Source organism: Danio rerio, chromosome 17, assembly GCF_052040795.2.
Source record: "Danio rerio strain M-AB ecotype USA chromosome 17, GRCz13ab, whole genome shotgun sequence".
NCBI lineage: Eukaryota > Metazoa > Chordata > Actinopteri > Cypriniformes > Danionidae > Danio > Danio rerio.
Genome location: NC_141037.1, coordinates 22788936 through 22813747, shown reverse-complemented (window position 1 = coordinate 22813747; position 24812 = coordinate 22788936). Strand labels below are relative to the sequence as shown.

Here is a 24812-nt window from a genome sequence, read left to right as displayed (position 1 = left end):
GCACAGTTTTATGTTTGGTGAATATATATTTTATTTTTTACTTCAGACCATCCGCTAAAATTAATAATGTGGGGTTTTTTTTCGTTTGGGGCTTATTATTGTGAAGTCATTTGTTGAGTCAATGTTTGTTGGTCAGTGTCCACAATTATTTTATTTACAGTGTAATTTTGTTTTATATATTCTAATAATAAAACAATTAATGCAAAAATATGATCAGATAAAAAAAAATGAAATTTGAAAATTGGTTAAATAAACTTAGATTGCAACAAAATTTGATTAAAATTAATTACGAAAATAAATAAATAAATAAAGACAATATTTTGTGTATGTTTTCGTTTTTATTATTGTTTTGGGATCTAGACCCAGTTATGATAAAATAATAATAATAATTATCATGATATCTGCTTAACCTAACTGATCAATTTTAACTGAAAGTGTTAATGTTTCTGTATTACACCTTTTGTTTAGATCACACAATATTTATTTGTTTATAATGTAAAAATGACAAACTATGTAAAAGAGAAGCAACAGAGAAGAACTCCTCTACTGCTCTAATTGACTTTCTGCTGATCAAGTATTGTTTACATTTAAATGACTCCAATATTCTGTCACCACGGCAACCTGAGTTTACACTGGAAATCAACACATCTCTCTGAATCTGATCACTTGAGCTCTTTCAACTCTCCAGCTTGACAAGTTTCTTCAGATTTGTCTGATTTGGAAAGTTGATATTCATGGAGCAGCGGCGCCTCAGACGAACCAGGAGTCTTCCAGCACACCTGAAGGACTTCCTGCTGGAGGGTGTCCCATCTGTTCAGGATCCTGCAGCTGTGATCAGGTTGGATCACACTTACAGCTGTGTCTCTTCCCCAGGTCTGGAGGAGCGTCACCTGAAGAACGCGACTGTCCTTCCCCACATCCGTCCAGCATCCCCAGTGCCTTCAGTGGACGTGGGACAGCAGGAGGAGCCACTCTCTATCCACGGCTACAGCGTTCAGGCCTACCAGGACATCTACTGCTCTGTGGTCGAGCCCATGATTAAGAGTCGTCCCTACAGCCTTCAGCTGGGCCTGGAGATCAAGCAGCGGCTGTGGGAGGCGCTCAGGTGTCCTGTGATGGAGGAGACGGTGCAGGCTGATGGACGAATCCTGATTACAGAACGCAGATGTGGACCCGGGCCAAACATCATCGCTCCTCGATTCCATGTGGACATCAGTGGAGAGCCACTGCCTAAGAAGCCCAGCAGAAAGAGGGCCAGACGCTGAGTCTTCACAGTGTCCCAAACCACACTGCAGGCCTGCGTATGTATATATGTATATAGTGTACATAGTTGTAGAGCAAGTTCACAGTAAGTTTCCTTTTGCATGTTTTGTTTCATCAATTGGTTGTTTTTATTGATTCTTGGTGTTGTTGACTTGAAGTTCTTGGTTTGCTCGGTGGTCTTCAGGATGTTTCAGGTGGTTTTCTGCGCGGTTGTCGAGGTTTTCTGAGCAGGTGTTCTCGTGTTGCTGGTCGGTCGCTGGACTCTTCTTAGAGTTTCGATGCGTTTGGTGATTTGCGGTGTCTGTTAGGGTAGGGTAGGTTAGGTTAGGGTCCCTCACGTGGTTTGCAGCTTGACGTGCTGTGAGGGCTTGTGTGCATCAGTGATGCTGAGAGCTTCGCCACTGGTACTTCACAGATACCGGCAGGGTCACCCATAGTGGACTGGTCTCAGCGGAGATGCCCGACTAAGACAAACCAGCTGATTCTGGACAGCAGATTTACATCAGAATCACCTGAAGATGTGGAAGTCGCAGGAATCGTGGAAGCAACCATTCTGAATAAATGAATCAATTAATAAATTGGTTATTTAATACATATAAAAGAGGCTGCAATTCTTTTCTTTTTCTTTTTGAATTTCACTATGTTATTTATTATTTAAATATTTAACTTTATCATTATTCCAGGGGTATAGACTATTATGAAACTAATAATATTTTGAATAGTTATGTAATTATTATTATATATAATTATTACTCTGTTAACCTGATTTTGTAAATAATTCACCACAAACTACCCTATGAAAACTATAATGAGCCTTAATAATTATAATCATAATTTAAAAAATACAATAAATAAAACAAATATTGAATGTATTTATTCCATATTTTAATTGAATAATATTTACAATTATGGTATAAATATAAATTCTAATTATTTATTCATGTAAAAAAAAATTACTCCCCAAACTCTAAATTGTCTAGCAGTGATTGGTCACAGGTGGATTCGTGGGTTGTAAATAAATAAATCAAATAATAAATTCATGAAATATAAAAAAGGCTGCATTTATTTTGTTGTTCTTTTCCTATGTTGAATTTTATTATGTTATATATATATATATATATATATATATATATATATATATATATATATATATATATATATATATATATATATATATATATATATATATTGGTATTCATGTGCCAAAAACATTGTAAAATCATATTCTGAATAGTTATGAAATTATTATTATTATTATTATTATTATATATTCATATTAACCTGTGCAATTCACCACAATCTGCTTTAGAAAAACTATAATAGTAAACCATAATAATAATAATCTTATTTTAAAAAATACATACAATAAACAAATATTAAAAATAAATGATTCAGCATTTTGAAAGAATATTATTTACAATTATGTTATAAATATAAATGATTATTATTTATGCACTGTAAAATAATTTACTCCACAAACTCAAAATTGTCTAGTAGGTCACATCTAAATTTAGTAGTAGCCTGTATCAAGTCTTTTAATGTTATTGGTGAAATTGAATATTTTAATTTATTGTAGCACGCTTTTTTGGTTTCACTTAATAAAAAATATGTATATTGGTTAATTGTATATTGGTAAACATTGCTAAACCAACTTTACTGAATTGTTTATTGCCCATTGTCCCAAAAGAAAATGAATAATAGAATATACAAAATAATGATACACTAAACACTGCCACATTTATTTATTTATTTTTATTTAACAGGCACTATTGTAAAAATACTTAAAAATATATATATATTGAACATTTCTACAAAGTATACCTTATAAAGTCATACATTTTAGTTCTCATAATATTTACATAGTGGAAGTGCAATGAATACATTCACAGATATGGCACGTGGTAAAAACCTGATTAGGAAATGAACTACATCCAAAAAAAAAAAGAACACCAACTTCTGTCTATCCAACAATTAGTCAAACAAACAAGTCATAATACATCTTTACTGTATTATTAAATCGTTTGTCAGTTATTTGTGTTTTTGTTAGCAGGAAGAAAAATATATTTCTCTGCTTAATTGGTCAGAAATCAGAAATTAATGAATTTGTACACTACATGTGATATCTGTCAAAATTAGTTAAGTTTGTTTCTGAATCAATTTTTGCTGTTTAAAATTGTTGCGTTATTTATTTAAGAGAACCATCCTTTCCTTCAGAGCATACTGAAAATTTGCTTTGGATCAACTTACAAATGTAAATCATGTGGTAACACCTGTACAATATCAATGACAAATGTAAGTCTGCTAATTATTCATTCGTTCATTCATTTTCTTTTTGGCTTAGTTTATTTATCTGGGGTCACCACAGCGGAATGAACCGTCAACTTATGCAGCATATGTTTTTGCAGTTGATGCCCTTCCAGCTGCAACCCATCACTGGGAAACATCCATACACACTCATTCACACTTATACTGTAGACAATTTAGCTTACCTAATTCACCTATAGTGCATGTCTTTGGACTTGTGGGGGAAACCGGAGCACCCGGAGGAAACTCACACCAACACGGGGAGAACATGCAAACTCCACACAGAAAAGCCAACGGCCCCAGCCGAGGTTCGAAGCAGTGACCTTTTCGCTGTGAGGCGATTATGTGACCCACTGTGCCACCATGACACCATTACTAATTATAGTTTAATTATTTGAAAATGTACAGAGGCTTAAGGCATAGCTGTCTGTCAGTGAATGTAACTTGATTGGTCTGGCTATTTTATATCTCATTGCAAGCTTGAAAGGATCTGTTTTAACTTATCTAAGGAAGAATCATTTTCATGTTAATGTAAATATGCATGTTTTATTAGCAGGAATGCTCCGGTTTCCCTCACAGTCCAAAGACATGCGGTGTAGGTGAATTGAATAAGCTAAACTGGCCGTAGTGTATGTGTGTGAATGCAATGGGTGTTTCCCGGGTTGCGGCTGGAAGGGCATCCGCTGCTTAAAAACATATGCGGGATAAGTTAATGGTTCATTCCACCATGGAGATCCATGAATAAAGGGAATAAGCCGAAAAAAAAAAATAAATGAATTAATTAGCTGGAATAAAATTTGAATAAAATTGTGATATAAATGCTTTTATTATTATCATTTTCTCCTTTTTTTTCTCCGTAAAGCATGCTGGGAACTACACATCCGTTACCTTACCTATGACATCATAAATGTCACACTACCCTACCCTCATAATGCAATAGCTGTGGCTTTTTGGCACAGGTTTACATTTAAAAACATTGCACACGTCATTGCAATTGCCCTTCATATAGTACCAGTGCAGATAAAGCTGTCTATGTGCAAATGTAAAACATACTCAATACTTCTCATCACACACACAATTGGTTAATAAAATAGAAGTTCAATTTATTTTTCAGCAGTGTATCTCAAACCAAAGGGAAAACTCTGAAACTGAACTATACTTCTCTGCTCTTCAGAGCAGCATTCCTGTAGAGTGCATACTAGAGTACTACTGTATATACTGCCCTCTATGTGTGGCTCTGGCAGTGAGCATGTCTTGCCTTGAGTCTATCACAAGCACTAATCACAATTGTGAGTTGAATGTAACTTAGTGAGTTTTAAGTAACATTCCCTAGTTGTAAGTTACATAAACATGATTAGAGTAGGTTGTAACAACAACAACAATTCAAGATATATCAAGTTTTGCATTCAGATTACTTTTGTGTCTTTTGTGTTTTCTGTGATCCTGGTTGTGGTGTTGGTGCTGAACAGGTCTTTCCTTTCTCCTCTTTTTTGCTTTCTTCCCCTGTCCTCTTGTCTCTGTTTCTGTTCAGTGCTTTGTTTAATGCGTTCAGAATGACATCTTTGTTATTCTGGATGTTGTAGGAAGTTAGGTTAATGAGCCTCTGGAAGTCCTCCGGTGTGTATGTCAGTTTGTGAGTGGCATATGGAGATGTGTTACTGTTAAAGTCAACATCAACCGCTCCCTCTTTCAGCTCCTTTTCACCCTCTCTCTTCACTCCTGCGTCACATACAGTACATACAGAGCATTATTTATGATTAGTTTTTATTAATGAGCTACTTTTTTGGACGTCGGAAAATGTTTACTGATGTATTGTACCAAAATATAATACATGATCAACTAATACATGATCAACAAATTTTAGCTGATGTTTCAAAGCACACTGCAAATAAACTTTTCATGCATAGAATATAATATGAATCTATAGTTTTTGACCCTGGACCACAAATCCAGCCTTATGTTGCACTTGTATATTTGGAAATAGACAAATATAAATTGCATGAGTCAAGATGAGTGCAAAAAAAACCCAAAAAACATTAAAATATTAACATTTATCTTCCATGAAGACATTTTGTAAACTTATCTCATTTTATCATTTTTGTCCGCTTTTTCAGGGCCGGGTCGCGGGGACAGTCTTAGGAGATTACCCCAGACCCAAAGCTCAGGACGATAGGTGAGAGTAAGAACGTAGACCGACCTGTAAATCGAGAGCTTTGCCTTTTATCTCAGCTCCTTCTTTACCACAACGGACAGATACATCGACCACATGCTTGTAAACTTACTTCCATAAATGTATCAAAACATAATTTTTGTTTAGTAATATACAATGCTAAGAACATAAGGTGATTTTGAGTGTTTTTTCAGTATTTATAAATCTTTTAAACCTTTAGATTTTCACAGTTTTATTTTGGCTAAATGCTCCCCTATCCAAACTATGCATTAAGCTTATTTATTCAGCGTTCACATGATGTTTACATCCCAATATCCAAAAATAGATTGTTATGATTGGTTTTGGGGTCCAGGGTCACATTTACATTTCCTACAGGAAATACCAGGGCTTGAGAGGAAACAGAATAATATGATTCAGTTTTTAGAGCTGCTTTTGATATTCTCATGTCTGTACGTACAATGTAAAGTATAATTGAATAAATATAGGCAAAACAAATGTCAGGACCAATAGAAAAAACAGTATGCAAACAGTGTAAAATAAAGTACAGTAGTGGCAATGTAGTACATCTGAGCATTCTAACAGTTTAAGTAAAAGGAAGATTTTCAAAATTAAATCTTTTGTTTTCACTTAAAACACCCTGACAATGACTTTTTATTCATTCATACTGTACTTTTTCAACAAAGACACTTTCAATTAATTAAAAGTAACACTACAGACTTTTGTATGGTTTTTAAATAAATATTATTTTAAGCTTCTTTTTTCCAGAAAAAAACGCACAAAACAACAACAACAACAACAACAACAACAAATTTTAACATTGTTAAATATAATGTAATATCCAAGAATATGGCAGATGAGATGTCCAAAGAGTTAGTAGGTCTTACCTGGAGCTTTGAACTGTTTGAATGAGACATTGACCAAGGGAAAGTGAAGCACTATGGGAGCATCAGGATTATTTTTATCTTCAAACACATAAACTTCCCTCAGTGGCTCAGACTCCAGCTTTTTGAAATCAATTTTTGGAAATGGGATCTTTCGATCGGTGCAGTATTCCTGGGCTTGCTTTACGACCTATTGGGCACAAGCAAGCATAAAAATTTATGTTTTCAAGCAAACCTAAAGGCATACTTGATCCAAAAGTGCAAATTGAGTCATAATTTTCTCACCCTATTATTTCAAAGCTATTTGCCCTTCTGTATTAAATTTTAAAAAAGTCCTGCTTGAACTCACTCATAGGTTTCCAATGAATTAGCATTGAAATTCATAAAGTAGAACTGCAGGTATACACTGCATTTGATGTACACATATTCTAAGTGTTTAAAGGGTGCATGATAGAGCTGAGTGAAAAACAAGCCAGGGTTTAATCTAAAAAATATGCACCTTGAAACTAAAAACTGTAGATCTCATTTGGTGATATTCAGAAACAAACAAGTACTTTTGAGGGTATTACGGTATTTTGTTGTATGCTTGATTTAACTCAATTGATCAAAACTGTGCATGTGTCTGCTTTTGTGAACAGAAGTGTTAATAAGTTAAGAGTTCTATTAAATAATACACAATTTTGGTTTGTTCACGTTTTTACCAAACTTCTTTGTAAACCCTGAGAGCACTTAGTGAACACAAAAGTATGACGTTTTGCATAACATTCTTTAATACTTTTCAAGTGATATTATCCACTGCCATTCTAGTGTTTGTAAGAGTTTTTTACCTTTTTTTTGTGGTCAGAAAGAAAAATACATCACTAGATGAGCAAGGAATTACTCTATTTTCATAGCCCTTTAATTTCCTGACCTTGGTATTTTAACCAGATCTTTCATAATCTTCCAGATCTTCCTCACCTTAAATTGATCCAGCTCCCAGGAGTAGTTTATAGACAGAATAACATCCACATTCCGGTGAGAGCGAACTACCGGTGGAAATCCTGCATTTAAGGCAAATCCAGCATCTACTAAACTCAGCACTGGATCAGATGGAGTCATGGTGTTAGGAAAGGCATCCGGATGTTTCTCTGAAGACAAAACAGGAATGTTATGGAGGACTGCAAACACTATACTGGTGTAAAAAACATTATTCTAGAATGGTAGGGATCAAGTACATTTATAGACATGAAATAGGACACAACAGAGACCATCTGAAGAATAAAACAACTGACTGACTTCTAAATGGAGATGCAAAACACAGAATAAGTATAGTAGAGAGCTCTGGACCTTTCCATGCTATGAAGCCTGTGTTCTCTTGGTAGTTTCTGTGCAGGTTGAAGCCTCTCAGGAAGTTGTACATTTGGCTGACTATGGGACGACTGGTCATAAAGCCACAGAGCATTTTAGCAAAGTCAGTCACCGGGTTGATCAGGTGTGTGGTAAGTGCTGTCGGTTTACTAGTCTCTTTAGAAAAAAGAACAGAAAAACAAGTGTCCAGTCAAGTTTTTTAATTGCATTACTTATTTTAAATATACATAAAATAGTAATAGTGTAGTGATTTAATGCATAACAGTACATTTTAAATAATTAAATATCTAAAAAATGTCTGTGCTCTATGAATTAGTTGAGTACATACATAATTAGTACATACAGGGTTTAAAATCTCACCTGTGTTGCTCTTTCCTCCTTCAACCTGAGGGGTCCAGGAAGGTGCGGCTCCCGTGGCTATACTCCAGATGTTTGTCAGATTTACAGAGAAAATGCTGCTCCACATTCCTTCCAAAACATACAGAGTTTGGATTTGTAAATGGTGACTGGCTACATCACATCACTTACTTGGAGCACTGGATCACTTTCAGATACAGATGTCTACAGCCTATTAAGAGCAATGCAAATTTTAAGACGCTGATAGCCATTTCATGCTTTCATAACCTCAAACTCACCCACAAGAATGGAGAGTGCAGTCTCGGGGAGCTTCTTGATCATGTGCCCAAGGTAATATTCACTCCCGAAGTTCTGTGCAGGTATGAAGGCACCATATTTGGGAAATCCAACCTCATATGGAGTGAACTCACACCATTCTAAATAAAGCACAACATGAAATCAAGTTAGATATTGTTATGTCTTGTTTTTTTAAACAGATAAAGTGAACCTGTTCTAAAATGTGAAGTAACCTTTAAGACCTGTTAAGAATCATTTTTGAATTAGGCTTTTGATAAATCATTTTCAGAGAAAACAGAGGGAAATTCTACTAACTGCTCTACATAACAATGTTCTGTTGTTCTGCACAGTCAATGTTGGATTAAAATAAAGGAGGAGAAAACTAGGCAACACTCTGATATAATGTGATAAAGATGCAACAATTACAATGCAACTCTCACGATAAAATATAAAAACACATTTAATATAAATGACATTTATTTAAATTAAAACTTGCTAGAGACATTTATCAAGCAGTTCAGTGCTTTTAAATATGGCAATTTGTATTAATGGCAATTATATTTATATTATCACACATGGATGTACTGTATAATTAAAGGTGCAGTATGTAAGTTTGACACCCAGGGGTTGAACATGCCCAGATTGAGAACCAACAGGAGTGTGCCTGACCATTAAGCCTATAAAGGCTAAATTAAGGGTGATTTAAATTGTTTTTTAAATAAAAGCAACGGCACGTGATAAAAGGAATTTTTTCATATTAGAAGGAGTTTTTGTCATTACCAACACCTGGAATTTATAAAACTGACAATGATCACCTCAGGTACATCTCATGTGCTTTATTCAGTTTTAAATGTTAACAAAGTAAGTTTGAATGCCATTTTATATGATGTTTTGTGCCATACTACTGAAAGCAGTAGCAGATAGTTTACCTCAGATCTTGAAAACAAACCAAACCATTTGAAATTGAACTTTAGAACTTTGAAATAATGCAAACCAACACCAATCTGTGATTGAGCATCAACATTTAATAATGTTATTGAGGTTTAATATGTATAAATTAGATTAAAACCTTACCATTTAGTTAGTGAGTGCATATTATTTACTTCTGAATGGCGGTATTCAAATTTCTGTCATGTTTTGTAAGGTGCAAACAGCCAAATTGCTTATTACTGCGCATCTCGTCATGTAGCGTGTTGTTAGGACTCGGGGTTACAATGTAACCTGCTCCCCTAATGTTTACGTTCATAATATTGATATAATTTGCTAATTAATAACATCATGTGGAACTATGAATATGCGTCTCATTTCGGAGTCTGCTACTGTCCGCCGGAGGTCGCATTTCAGTCATGAACACATGCTTTAAGAGCCTTCCCGACTGAATGAATGAAACACGCGGGTTTCAATCAAGGCAACCCGGGGTGCTGAAACAGAATTGGATAAACATTGGGCGGGTTAAAAGAACCAAAACAAAAACAGAATTCTGGCACTTAATGCACATTTTTAAAGCACAATATTTGACTTTAGCATTGTTTTTCAGATAAATAATAACGTTAACTTAACATATCTCCTAAATATCTGCAAACATATTATAGTATTTTTATGCTTTAGAAGAGTCAAAAACGTACATACAGCACCTTTAACTACACTGAAAAAAATGATTCTGACCCCTTGTAAATGTTACATGTTTTTATCTGGTTAATTTCACTGATTTTAATGTGTTATTTAATCCTACTTATTTTTTATTATTAGTTTTCAAATTTACTGCTTTTGTTTAAAACAAGTTAATTTCATTCAATTAAAAGTAATTAGAAAAAAATACGTTTCATTTAATTTCCATATACTATCCGGTCTGCGCATGTGCAGACACTTTTTTTCCTGAAGGGGCCAAGGCGGGGAGATTGAACGTGATGCACTCATTTGAATGCTGCATCCAGCTCTGCATTTTCGGTAAGTAATCAATATATAATCATTGGTGTGTTATATTTGTTACTTAAACATGGTTCTGTTTACACTTTTAAACATTTTATAGAAAAATGTGTTTAGCTAATGCTAAATTGGTATGTTTTTATATCAATTAACGTTACATTAAATTAAATTACAACTAAGGTGTCAGCGATTAGCTTAACTACGTGAGTTGTGTAAGGTTAGTAAATTAACTTAGCTTAAGTGTTAAATGCTTGGTGAATTCAGTGTTTGTCTTGATTATTTATTAGTTTGTGGAAGCCGAATAAAAGCAAAACAGTTTTACGAATGTTAACGTTAATTGTAGCAGCACCTTCCTTGCTGTCTAGGCTTGTAACGTTACGTTACGTTAGACTGGCCAAGCCTAACATTACATAACGTTATTCCTGACTGGCTGTAAGCATTTCTTCTAATCTTGTCAATGTGTTAACATTAGAACAAAATAGACCTGTGAAATCATGTTGGTAAAATGTGGTTAATGTGCACTGACGGCAAGAATTTATGTTTCTACATAATCATAATGGCAGTCATAAGTTACGTTGGGTACCTGAATTTATCGTTTCTTTAAAAGTTTGTATTTTTTTTTACACCCGTAGACCCGCCCCTACTCTGACGCTGACTGGCTCCGACCGATCGTGACGTCGCTCCACTTGCGCAAACCTAACCAAAGAGCTTTTTTGACCTAACCAACGATTGCAACGAACACTAGCCAATCAGAGGCAGATCTTCGCGGAATGCGGGTAGGAAAAGTAAACAAGCTTCTCTTTCGTGGCAGCGGCATGGGTCGCAGTCCTCGTGGACTGTCTCCGACTCGCCTTATCAGGGTTTAAAACGTAAAGGTGGGGGTGAAAGTAGATGTTGTAGAAGCATGCAAATGTTTCATAACTAAATTGCAGGAGATTTGCATATGACACGAAAGGACCAACTAGTACGACCACAGCCGATAGTCCAGTGAAAGACCAGGGTTTAGCTAGCAGGTTGATGTTGTTCAACTTTGTTTCTGCTCTAACGTTAAATACAAAGACCAATTATGTTGGCATTGCATTTATTGCTCCCAATTTTAAACTAATACTTTTAGTATAGAAGTGGAACATGACAAATCCAAATACTAATAGAGTTAGTGATATGGCATGAAGACAGAATAAATAATTAATTAATTTTAATTAAATTAACAAATTAATTACATTTACAAAACTAAGAGCTGGCAGGGGTCTTGACTTGTTGACTCAGTTATAATATCTCACAATGTACTTAGTAGTAGTAGGCTTGTGGACTGCATTGCGAAGAGATTTTTCTGTTTCTGATTTCACAAACAGTTTATAATAAATCGCCATATAATATGATCTGACACAATGTAAATAACCTTACACAATTATTTATTCTAAATCACTGTACATGTGTTTATATTTCATGCATTGTTGTACAAACAATGGTAGTTAATTTAAGAAACATTGATGAGGTAAGCACATGCTTGCTCCCTGGGTTTTTACATTGCACTTTGACCCATTGTAAATATAAAAAAAATATTATTAAGGTTTAAATAAGGATGCTGGTCCAGTTTTGATATCTTGCCATTACTCTTGATTGATAGCAATACATCTGGCTAGAACACACTGTACACCTAATATAAGAAAATTTGATTATATCTATTTAATAGCTACAAAATATCATTACACCAATGGCTGATCACAGTGCTCTTTGTCTTCTGTTGTTGTTTTTATGTGTGTAGATAAATGTTGAATTCCAGCGCATAACAACCATCCCACTTGAAACAACCTTTATGGCTCAGTTGGACAGCCATTTACCCTAGCTGACATCAGGAAGGTGTTTCTGGCCAAAAACTAGCCAAACATCTGGCGATCTTGCAAGAGGTAAACATGTTTTTACATTTTAGTTGAAAATATCATATACAATGTGGAGAAACCTGAAATGTACCTGTCTAGTGCCAGCCTTGATTATTTGTAAATGGCAAGGTTCCTAAGGCTACATCCACACTACTACATTTTTGTTTTAAAACGGAGATCTTTTGGTACATTTGCACCTACCATGCAGACTGAACTGTCACCCTATCGCCCTACACATTCAGACCTGAAAATGAAGTCACAATACACTAACATTCTTTAGCTAAAGAAGGCAGCCCATTTACAGAATGTATCATGAAGTCATTGTGTATATATTTTTGAGGTTACCACAGGTTTAAAGTATTCTACAGTTTTTAGACATTTTTTATTATTAATTGTATTTTAATAGTTGTTGTCCTTTTACACAGGCTACAAGTGACATCAATCTTAAAAGGGCAGCAGTCCTCAAGGCACTTTGCATCTATCTTGGTGAGGATGATGAACATCTCATTCAGGAGTATAAGGCAAGTAATTGTAATTGCATTTATCAGTCTGATGTACTGTCTTGTATTATAAAATGTTTTAAGATCCTAATGTCACTAACCCACTAGTTAGAAGAAAATACATTTAAAGGGGCACTCAACAAAAACAAACCCAGTGCACAACAAAATCAGTGTGTTGACACCAAAACTATGGCAGCTGTAGTCCTACACAGTCTGCATGCTGTCGTGTTTTGGGGTCTAGAGCTATTATAGTGTGGAAGACTGCTGTTTATTTAAATCAACTAATGCAAAACTTATGAAAAATGCTCTAGCCACTAAAGCATGTCACTACAGAGGATCATACTGTGGTTTTTATGTTTTAGTCCATTGATGATGAATGCATTAAAGGAGAACTCTGGTCAATTTTAACATTGAGCTCATTTTTTATTCTTTAACATTATGAGAATATTTTTATAAAATCAACAATTTGCTGCAGAGTTTTCAAAGCAGGTAACATTTTCTAAACACACCCTGGTGCATTCAAGAAGTCTGACATACAATAGTTATTAACAGACTCTGACAAACTTTATGTTGAGGAAATGAAATGTTGCAGAGTAAAATAACATGGATGTTGTCACAGGATGATGTACATTTGTCTGTGTCTGGACTGGAGATGTTCAGTAATTGGCTAAAACATTTTAAACCATCAGTTTGGTTCTTGAAACAATAAGGCAGGCTTTATTCATAACTTTTCTTATTGTTAAATTAAAAGACCAAAACCAACAATGTGTTAGTCCATTTCTCAATCCATTCTGACTTCTGTGTCTGCTCCATTTGCAGAAAATTTTGGATATTTTTTATAAAGCCATAAAAACAAAAATCTGTGGTTTGTTAATTCAAATGAACCTTTACTTAACTGACAAAAATATTTTCAATGGTTTTACTGACCAGTGTAATTATGTATTGTAAATATAAAGAAATTTTGAATTTGCAGGTCATTAAAATCTATTACATAAATTCATGTTTTTCTTATATTCTACAAATATACAGGACATTGAAGGAGATGGCATCCAGAGAGACCTGCAGAATTCCACCATGGGCGTATATGTCATCAACAAGGAGGGTGGAGAAATTGGAGCACATGATGACATTTATGTTGAAGGAGAAATCATTCTGGACAACATTGGATCTGTAGCCCAAGCATCTGCAATGATGCTGGGAGTCATCTATGTATTGAACTTGGCCTACCCCAAAGAGCTGAAGTACTCTTATGAATTCATTCAAAATGTGCTCTTGAAAATGGATGGAGAAAGACTTTCCCCCAAAGTCCTTGGACTAAAGAACAAAATCATTGCTGGACTGTAGGATTTCTTCAGCCGCTCATGTAAACGCTGCTAAGCTGCATTTTTAAATCTGGTTTGGGAGGCGATAGAAAACATATAGTATGATGTAAAATGCAGCCCTAGAAAATGTTTCAAACTGAAAACAAAGTGAGTGGTGGACTTTAATACATAACCACTGGTGTGAACATTTAAAGTTGTCGTTGGATTTAGTGGAATATTCACCTGAAATAAAAATTGCAATCCTGTAAATAGGCCAGGTTTCTATCCACACTCAGCACAAAAAGTATCCATCCATCCATTAACGCCATATGAATTTTAGAAGTTAAGCGCTTTGAGATAAACAGTTGATGATGTCTGCACCATTAAGGCATTGCATAAGAAGAGGACACAATGAGATGACGTCATTAAAAGAGCTCCAGTCAAAGTTCAAACAATGGGGAACCATGTGTAAAACATGGAATTATGACAATTCTTGTTAGTTTCATGTGAGAATGTTACAGCCTCCTCATTGCTTCACACAGATGTGATGTTTTCATTTGACACTATTTATTTTTTTTTTTTTAGAGTAGCTTAAGCTTCAGTGGACATTTAAGTCACGTTTCATTTTATTTAGTAAGTCTGTTTCCATATTTATACACCAACTTTTTCACCTCAGCCAAACATAAAATCTATTTTGTTATATAACAATCTTTTTTTTTAATTAGTATTTTTTTAATGTAACTACAGTTTTTTTGTAATTTCAGCATCAGGTCCTCAGTGTGCACTGTGTTGCAGCTGTGGACAGTTCTTGTACTATAGCATTTTTTGTTCTGTATAGTACTGGTGTATTTTGTTACTTGTATATGTTTTGTTGTGTGTTAAAAGGCTTCCCTCCAAAGTTCTCCTGTGTCTATATGTATACAGCCACTATTGTAAATATTTAAAGCTGCACTAATGATGTTTTGGAATATTGACTCAATGTAAGTTTGCAGTTAAATATAATCCCACGCAAGTTATTCAGTGTTCGCTGTCTTCCAGCTAATCTGGTGCACTTGTTTTGTTACGAATGGTACAATGTATTTTATGTTAATGGATGATATACTGCATTTTGTTATAAGAAAACAATTTGAGAAATGATTACTGAGTTACATTACTGCCATTCTTTGAGAGAGCAAAAATATCTCTTGGATCACAAAAATAAAGTTAGAGTTGAAAATATTGGGTTTGCTTTATTTGTCTGAATATTAATGAAAGATACAATAGATAAAAAAATATTGGATTAAAATTAATTTTAATATGTAGAAATTAAACGATTAAATTGATCTGGTTGCACAATTAATTTGAGTTAATTCTACTCAAAATAGTTTAGCTAAAATTATGAATATAATTAATCTGAAATTACTGAAAGAGATTAATAAACTCAATGTATAAAATATAAGTAGAACCACTTTATAAAATATAAGTAAACTCAACTTAAAATATATAAATTCACTTAACTTAAAAAATATATCTGGATTTAGATAAAATTATTTCGTGCAACCCCTTGACGTAATAAAATTAAGTAAATTCAACATAACATTTTTTTCAGTGTACAAATTGATTTACACACCATATAAATGCAAAAAAAATGCATAGCAGTTTTTCTAGAAATATATGTAAGCTACAGAACAGTATACTATGAAAGGATTATTTAATCCTGTACGTATTGTTTTAACCCATGTAGTAACTTTTAAAACAAAGCATGATGCACACCCAGTAATTATGTCAGCAAGAAACTTGTACGACCAGTACAGCAGGACACATCTGAGTTTAAACGCAACTATGATCATTAAAGAAAGCACCTTAAGTCAACACTATGTGTTCAACATGATTACTGCACATAATCTTATACACTTTAGTCTTAGAACAAATAGACATTATATTTTTTTAGTACATACCTGCATCTTCTATACACTCTGCCCTGCCATTCTTTATGTTGACAGATGTGAAGATAGGCAGAGGATTCTGGCCTTCAGACACAGTCCTCTGCAGTTCAGAGAGTGTTCCCATGTGTTTCTATAAAAAGAAAGTGTGTGATGTGTCTCTATTATACCATTTGGAAGATTCCTTATTATGCTTTGTATACATACAAGATCAAAATACTTTAATTGTTACAATAATTTAATTTAAAGATTTGCCCTTTCTTGATATAGTGCATTTGAACTTCCTTGTCTCAGCGAATGGAAACACTGTAGGAATATTATATCAATACAAGCCCACAATCAATCATTAAACACTGGACGAACAAGTTGATCAACTCAAACCTCTGTTGCAAGTGTAACATGAACATAAGTGTATATACTTTGTAGTGCATTATGTACACTTATTTGTTGAATGAACATGATTTAATCAGGGCACATATTTTGCATCTACTCAAAGAAAACTTGCTTTGAATATACACTTGTAGCTCAAATATGATTTTAACATGTTTGTCTTACTTGTTTAAAACTAAATGAATCAAAATTGTTGTATTATGTTAGTAACATCTACTAAAAACACTGGGTTTGTTAAAGATCACCATTCTGAAGAACAGTGGCTGCTTTACTTGTGCTCTCTGGCTCATAATTTTCTTTGGCTGCTGTCATTTTGAGTTATAACAAGAGAAATAATCGGATTAAATCAATGTTTAATAGACTGATTTGATTTTAAATTGTATTTGAATATAGTTTCACTTTGATTTTACAAAAACACATTGCAGCCTGAATGTTTTGCACATTTGAGAAACTTAATAACACAGAGACATCAAGAATCAGCATATGTATCTCATGATGGTGACATGCTTCATGCATATAGGGAAAAACATTCAAAACTCATCCAGGACTCTCAGCATGCACAGTGCATGTGTAGTGTAGGGTTTTGAATTTAAATAGACATAAGTAATAGATTTAATTCAGACATCTGTGTTCCTGTCAGCTTTATGCTTAATTGCAGAGTTACTACAGCTCAAATAAATGCTTTTTGTAAAACTGTTCAGTTTTAAGTAACCATGTAATTAGCATGTAATAAAGAGTCATGTAATAATGTCAGTTTTTATCCCTTAGTTATTATGTCTTTTTACATCCACAAACTGCTAAATAAAAAAAATATGTTATATGTTTCAAGTTTTAAGCCTAAAAGTGCCAGCAAACATTTGGTGCTGCTTTTACCTTCCCCCGGAAAAGATACTCCAAAGCCAGACCCCACATGTCTATGAGAGATACAATGTGTCCTTGCTTCTCTCGCTCATCTATCTTCTCTTTGTATCGCTGTAGCTGCTCCGAAGAAAACAAACTGAATATGGTTTTAGAGAGCTCCTTCTTTACAGACTCCATCGTTTTATCAATGTCACCCTTTGACCAGTTCGGTTCTTCATAAATAGAGGCTAAAGCCCTGAATTACAGAGATAAAAGAAAAAAAAAACATAAATTCCTTAGCCATACAACAATGTAGCAGTGTTATACAGTGTACTTATTCATCTTCAATTAATTTTGTATTAAAGGGATAGTTCCCCCCAAAACTTGCTCTCCCTCCATTTCCAAAACATGTTTCTTCAGTATAACAAGAAAGCAGCAAATATGAACACTGAAACTAATAGCCACTGAATTCTTTGGTGTTTTCTTCTCTTGGTTAACAACATTCTTTAAAATATCTTATTTTGTGTTTAACAGAAAAAAAGAGAATCAAAGGGTGAGTAACATTAGGTTTTTGTTAATGAACTACCCCTTAAGTTGCAGTCTGCCTGAGGCAAACGTTACACAAAACACGTTCTGGCACTTTTTCTTTCAAGAGAAAGGCACAAAGGCTTTTTATCAGTCCTGAAACAAGAGATTAAAACTACACGTATGCTCCTCGTTCTTACCAAGTGGCACCTGAAACCCCTGTGATGTAGCTGACTGTATCAAGAATCTGGATATTTTGCAGACCCTTAAGGCTTCCGTATGTGCTTGTTAAAGCTCTGCTCCCTCCTCCCGAACACACCACAGCCACCAGCGGTACCTGCAGAGTCACATCAAACACCGAACTTATCACATTTTGGTTTGTTTGGTTATAAATGCTGAACTTCAACTGATTCTTTTTGCTCAATTTTGTAGTTGAAGTTTCTGGGTTTTGGGTGTATGTGTGCTTGTACTTGTTTATGTGGTGTACGGGGACACAAAATTTTATAATTACATGGCTATGACCTAGATGTTCGTTTGTTGAGGTGGTTTACTAGGACATGCCTTGTGTCCTCATAACTCAAAACCCTTTAAAATGATAGGGGTTGGACCTTCAAAATTTGCCACAGATTTCCTGAGATGGTTGGGTTTAGGGGTAGGGGTAGGGTAAGGCCATAAAATGAGAGTTTTTTTTTTAATAATAAAATATGTTAAGCATATCCTCATAAACCACATACAGAATACAATGTGTGTGCGCCATTAAGGTGGTTTACTAGGATATGCTTTGTGTCCTCTTAATTCAAAACACTTAGGGCCCTATCATACACCCGGCGCAATGTGGCACAAGGCGCGACGCAATTGTTGTTTGCTAGTTTCAGCTTGGTGTAAGAGTCATTTTGACGTTTAACCAAGCTGTTTAAATAGCAAATGCATTTGCACTCAAATGTGCACCCATAGGCGTTCTGGTCTAAAAAGGAAGGCGTGTTGAGGCGGATTGCTGGCGCGTTGCTATTTTGAGAAACTATAATAGATTTTTCAATAGACCAGAACAAAGCTGGTCTATTGTCCAGCGCAGAGCGCGTTATGTGCGCCTCGCTTACACACTGCTGAATACATACAAGATGTAGAGCAATACACAAATATCTTTACATATGAAAAATAATTAAAATATTAAGGATATATAAAGTATAAAATAAGGATATATATATATAGGATATAAATATAAAGGATTAAAATATTACAAAACATATTATTTTCTAGCCTACATAAATATAAAAACCAAACTTTCATGCTTTTCTCATCTCGGGGACTTTTTCAGTTTTTCCGTGACAATTTGCTTTTGTATAATGTTATTATTATTATTAGCCGTATTATTTATTATATCCATATTTATATTTGTTTTATTAAAAACAAGCTTAGATTTGCCCACCTCTCATGTTTCACACCATATGGGGCACAGCATGTGTATTTGGATATAACTCAGTATTTTGACCACGCTTAGTTATTATTGTTCATTTATTCGTTTGCTGGAAATTAGAACTGAATTTAGAAATAGTTTTGAAACAAATCTTTGCGCTTACCAAACGAAATTAATTATTTATAGGCTAATTGATGTCTGTGCATACAAGGTTTCCCTATCCACTAGAACGAAAGGGAAAGTAGATAATGAGAGGCCTTATCTCTCATTCTCATGCTGCAGATGCTCTGTTTAGCTGTTTTCTTGCTAGTGAAAGGCTCAGTTTTTCCACTTACAAAGTCGTCATGTAAAAAGCAAATAAGCAATGGCGCGACACAACTGGCTCTTAAAGGAAATGGGAGATGAGACTCTGATTGGTTAATTCTCAAAACACATCTATAACTCATAAAGAAAATAAGCTCAACCCTTTAAGACCATGCGCCACAGCGCAAAGCAGATTTTTCTGCCCTTATATTAACAAAAGTGGATTCTGACATGCCCTGAATGCGTTTACGCCCTGCGCTTTGCACTTTGTGCATGGATCGTCAAAATAGAGCCCTTAAAAATCATAGCTAATGCCAGTCCTCATAAACCACATATACAATGTGTTTGTGTTTCATGAAGGTGGTTTACAAGGACATGTCTTGTGTCCTCATAATTAAAAACACTTAAAAATCATACTTTAACCAATATCCACATAAGCCACAATGTGTCTGTGTCTGTGTGTACGCAATGCAGTACCTTGCTTGGATCTGGTGCAGAGCTGAGATTCAGAGCTTTCTGAAGTGCTTGTGAAACAACTTTTCTTCTCTTTGCCAGAAATCTTTTTTCCTTCTCTGGAATGTCAAAATCCAGACGCACATCCATCTCTTCATCAGAGCTTCAGAACAGACACAAACACATTTTCAGTCTGATATCAGCGTGGATTTGATATGAAAGTAGATGAATAATAGTGTTCTAGCTTACAATGATTTGTTTACACATCCGAATTATAACAAATTGTTATTAAACTGTTATTGAAAATAGGTTTGTTTGTTACCGATCATCTGTTTTCAGTTGCAGATCCACTTTATTCTATGAAAAAAGACAGAAAAAAAAGATGTCTCTTTAGATAAAATGCACTTAGTAAGAATATAAACACATAATAGTTTTAATATATAATCAATAAACTGTAAACATAAAAAGACATTAATAGTGCTTACCTCTCCCAGAGGCAAAGAGACAGTAAGCTTCTGTTTGGCTGGAAGTGGTTTTAAAGGAACAGAAGTCAGTTCAGCATCTACAAGAGCTGGAACTGTACCATCCACTACGACAGTCTGGAGAAAAGGATGTTTAATATATAATATTTAAAAGCTTTTTTAATCCACAATTTCTGTTTTAGATGCTTTAAAAATAACCCAACATGTGAGGCGTGTCGTTTCCAATTACACCAAATACCAATATAATTGCTTTGATTTTTTTAGATAAATCCATTATCAATAAACATGATATTTGTGTGTATGAAATGCATGTTGGCATTACAGATTTACATTTTCTGGCCTGACAGCTGCCTCGGAGGTTAGATTGAGTTCAGTTTCCAGATCTCGGTTAATGAAGTAACGTAATGTTGTCATGATGCTGGAGCTTTCATCCAAATTTGAGATCACAATATCCTCTTTATATGCCCCTTTCAGTTTTAACACCATGTTCTGCATTGCTGGAACACAAAAAGGAGCACACCTAAATATGGGATTATTTCACTCTGTCTAGTGCTTTATACAGTGCTTGTGTTGTCAACAATAATTATAAAGCAGTTAACCATTTGTGACCAACAAACCAGTATTAAGTTACATACATATATTTGTAAGAATAGCCAAATATGCATCTTATAGGTCAAAATGATGACATTTTTCTTTAATGCCATTAATCATTTAAATAGAAAGCATTCGTGCTTTCATGTTCCTTGAAGATCTTTTGTAAATTTCCTCTTGTATCAAAACTCCCTTTTTGGATGTTGTGCGTTTGCTTCATTAAGACTACAGCCGATTCAAATGTTATCACTCGATTAAATGGGCGTTTTCAGTGGTTATCAGCTGATAGATATGGGCCAATAGGGGCCTTCTGTGCCTACTGGTAGGCTCGGAAGGCTGTTATCATCCATCCACATGGTTAATCTGCTATAGATTACATATGGCTGTGGCCTGAAGTAAATGAGAATTATTAATATTATTTATTAAATTTCCCATTATATTTTATTAACACCTCGTCTACTCTACCCCAACCCTAAACTTAACCATCACAGTAATGTAAAAACAGATCTGGATCTGGAGTCTTCATTATTACTATAGCTGATTAACCATGTGGATGGATGTTAACAGCCTTCTAAATCTACCAGTAGGTGCAGAAGGCCCCTACTGGCCCATATCTATCAGCTGATAACCACTGATAATGCTCATTCAATCGAGTGATATCATTCGAAGCGGGTGAAGACAATTTTAAAGGTGATTTTCTTGTTTTTAGATAAACATTTTACTTACATTGTACTGTATATTGGCCAATTATAGTTCTATCCTAACGTATACATAAATGGAAAGTGTATTTATTTAGCTTTCATGTGATGGACAAATCTATTTATATATAAAACTGTTACAAATAATTGGTTTCGTGGTCCAGGGTCACGTTTTATTTTCTACTGCATCTATTTGTGAATAGTATTATTATCGAAGCTTTTACTTGAAAAATTAGGATGAAAATGTTTTGTAATGAAAACATATTTACCTTCAGAGTTCTTAAGAAGCTTGTCTATCTCCACATTCAGCTCACAAAAAGGTCCTGCCTGTTTTCATGAGAAACCAAAAGTTAATCTGATGTAGGAATCTTTTTTTTTTGTGCCAAGAGTGAACCTGAAACCTTTTGAGAAAATCTATAGTTCAGAATTTTATCATTCAGAATAATCTGAATACAATATATTCTACTGTAACTCATGATACACGTAAGAAAGCTGTCAAAGTAAAGATTCATACCACCAACACTCCATTAGATGTACATGGTCTTGGTGTCACAGAGCTGGAATACATGCACAAGCAAAAAACCTTTATCATAAGTTTTTACAAGTTTATAATTGTACATAAAAGTAAATATAAAAAAAAAATTACCAGAAGCTCATTCACCTTTTAGTCATCTCAAACTCTACCCACAGTTCATTCTTGGTCTGAGAAAGAAATGTTAATAATCACAAACCAAATATTAGGTGCTCTGTCAAGAATGCGTTTTATGTTGCACTGTCTTTTTAGATTCTCATATATAGCTCATATATAGCACTGACCTTTTCATTTATTATGAAGCATTTGGTCTCCTTTTTCCCAGGAGTGAGGTTATTGACATCAAATAGGATTGTGCCGCATTGGTCATCTCTCATGAATGGATCCTCATCATAGACCATGATCTCCAGAACGTTCTGTGCAGGAGGACATGAATAAAGAATTGCAAGAGTAACTGTAATTAATAATAACTGATCTCATAACGTAAATATGATGAAACGTAAAACGTAAAGTAAAAATGATATGCCTACATTTTAGTTCATATGACACATCCTACTAAAAAGATGACTGAATAGTGGAGGTTAAAAAAATCTTATCAATTTCAATGGTTTACCTTAATGTTGCTGAACACCCGGAAAGTGAAAGTTTCATTCCATTCGGGGTTGTTATTACTTGGGATAGTCTTGGTGCGTTTTGTGCGGGCTGATGCCGTGGGTAAGTTCAGGATGACATAGCAGTCTGATTCATTCACTAAAGAAAAATAAATTGAAAATGTTAGTGAGTCATAATGTACACTTACAAAGAGATATTTATGATGGACAGTCGAATTGTAAATGCTTAAAAATGCCTTTCAGTCTGGAAAGGATCATACTGATATTCATTCTGACACTTTGGATTAGAACTTTTATTGTGTATTATTACATATTCTATAAAAGCGTCAAACATAATCAGCAGAGCAAGTTCAAACAACAGCACACATTTTACATCAAATCTGCAAACAGGTTTGGACGTGCTTGCAGTGAGCTTGGGACTTTTGCTAAAAAGTACGGTCTGTAATCTGTAAGATTATATTTGGTTGCTGTTAAGAATGTGAATTGTCTCACAGTAGTCGTAGGACTGATGGATCTTTGCGCGCAAAACTTTGACAGACAGATTCCAGTATGGCTTGGCTTCTTTCTATTAAAAGAAAAACAAACAGAAACAGAAACTGAGGCGGTTGAGAAATATCACCATCTGATTTACAAAAATTCCCAAATAACACATGATCTATATGATCACAAGATTTGCACTCTCAACTGATGTAAGCAATCATTACAGCTAGAGGAAAAAAGGGAACTATTTTATGTCTCACAAAATGTTACATTACAAGCATGTCAACTGCAGGTGCTTAAAATAAATCCAAAAGGGAAAGACAATCTAACCTTAAGCATTGTTGGAGCTTTGTGTGGAGATCTGGATACAGCTGTCCTTGAAACGCAAGTGAGAGTGCCTGAGTATGGAAAAGGCGGTACATGCATAGCTTGAAAAGCTAGTTTTCTTAAAAAGTCACCTACATGAAGTTAACCTTTTCATTCACATACTAATGCCAAGCTTTCATAACAATGCAAATATCATTTGACATATTCGAACAAGTCATAACTAGACTACAAGAAAAAGCAAATGCATATAAATCTATATGAAGTAATCAAACAGGAAGTCACATTTTCACCTTGACTGGGAATTCAAAACAAAATTCCTCTTTAATGACCCAGTATTTTATTTATACAAAAACATTGATAAAGTGTAATACTGTAAAAATGAATATTTCCTATGGAAATATTAAAGAGCTTGTAACATTTTATGTATACCTTTCTGCTTTTAAGCGCAACACAAGGTATCAGAAGACTGTGGTAAACCTGCAGTCATTAGGTTTAACATCCATAGTAAGAACAAAAATAAATAAATTCTATGGAAGGCATTGGCTGTTGCTTTCTGACATTCCTCAGTATATCTTTGTGTTCAACAGAAAAAGAAAAACTAGTTTAGAACAAGTAGAGGCTAAATAAATGATGACAGATGTTGTATTTTGGGTGAACTATGCTGTCATTTCTTCACAATGATTCACCCAGATCCAGTAATATGTGTGTGTGTGTGTGTGTGTGTGTGTGTGTGTGTGTGTGTGTGTGTATATATACATACAGTTGAAGTCAGAATTATTAGCCCCCCTGAAATATTAGAACCCCTGTTTATTTTTTTTCCCCAATTAAAAAAAATAATAACTGCTTTTATTCTATCCAAAGTAAAACAAATAAGGCTTTCTCCAGAAGAATGAAATTCAAATGGATACTCACCCAAGTCAACGAACGCAAAGTTGCTTTAGAAAGATTACTTCTGTCTGGCTGAGAATAAGTAGCTTCACCACTGTTCCTCTTTCAAACCTTTATCACAAGATAAGAGATTATGGCTAGCGACTCATTC

The 24812-nt window shown here is 34.5% G+C and overlaps 2 protein-coding genes and 1 long non-coding RNA gene across 5 annotated transcripts; 2 read left to right on the top strand and 1 right to left on the bottom strand.

Annotated features, from left to right (window-relative positions):
- The first annotated feature begins 357 nt into the window (after nt 1-357).
- LOC147833071 (uncharacterized) lies at nt 358-8764 on the top strand. Of its 2 annotated transcripts, XR_015513347.1 has the most exons (3): nt 358-1301; nt 5682-5740; nt 7565-8764. XR_015513347.1 is itself a non-coding variant. In XM_087290363.1 (2 exons), the coding sequence occupies exon 1, from the start codon at nt 735-737 to the stop codon at nt 1263-1265; it is 531 nt and encodes a 176-aa protein (XP_087146489.1). In that variant the 5' UTR covers nt 358-734; the 3' UTR covers nt 1266-1301; nt 7565-8764. The 2 variants fall into 2 exon arrangements, 1 of the variants encoding a protein (XP_087146489.1); XM_087290363.1 differs by lacking the exon at nt 5682-5740.
- pla2g4f.1 (phospholipase A2, group IVF, tandem duplicate 1) lies at nt 4650-23836 on the bottom strand. The gene is made up of 20 exons (XM_087290362.1): nt 23777-23836; nt 23459-23531; nt 22969-23105; nt 22640-22771; nt 22485-22525; nt 22338-22380; nt 22093-22150; nt 20865-21031; nt 20538-20651; nt 20375-20409; nt 20077-20215; nt 18083-18219; nt 17391-17613; nt 16143-16260; nt 8601-8738; nt 8326-8433; nt 7945-8121; nt 7576-7745; nt 6622-6808; nt 4650-5286 (listed from the first exon to the last, which is right to left on the bottom strand). The coding sequence occupies exons 1-20, from the start codon at nt 23783-23785 to the stop codon at nt 4979-4981; spliced, it is 2514 nt and encodes an 837-aa protein (XP_087146488.1). The 5' UTR covers nt 23786-23836; the 3' UTR covers nt 4650-4978.
- On the top strand, nt 10476-15423 carry LOC147833070 (uncharacterized). Of its 2 annotated transcripts, XR_015513348.1 has the most exons (5): nt 10476-10545; nt 11157-11300; nt 12290-12431; nt 12830-12925; nt 13934-15423. It is a non-coding gene; the product is annotated as an uncharacterized LOC147833070 (long non-coding RNA). The 2 variants fall into 2 exon arrangements; XR_015513349.1 differs by lacking the exons at nt 10476-10545; nt 11157-11300 and adding an exon at nt 11322-11399.
- Nucleotides 23837-24812: the final 976 nt, after the last annotated feature.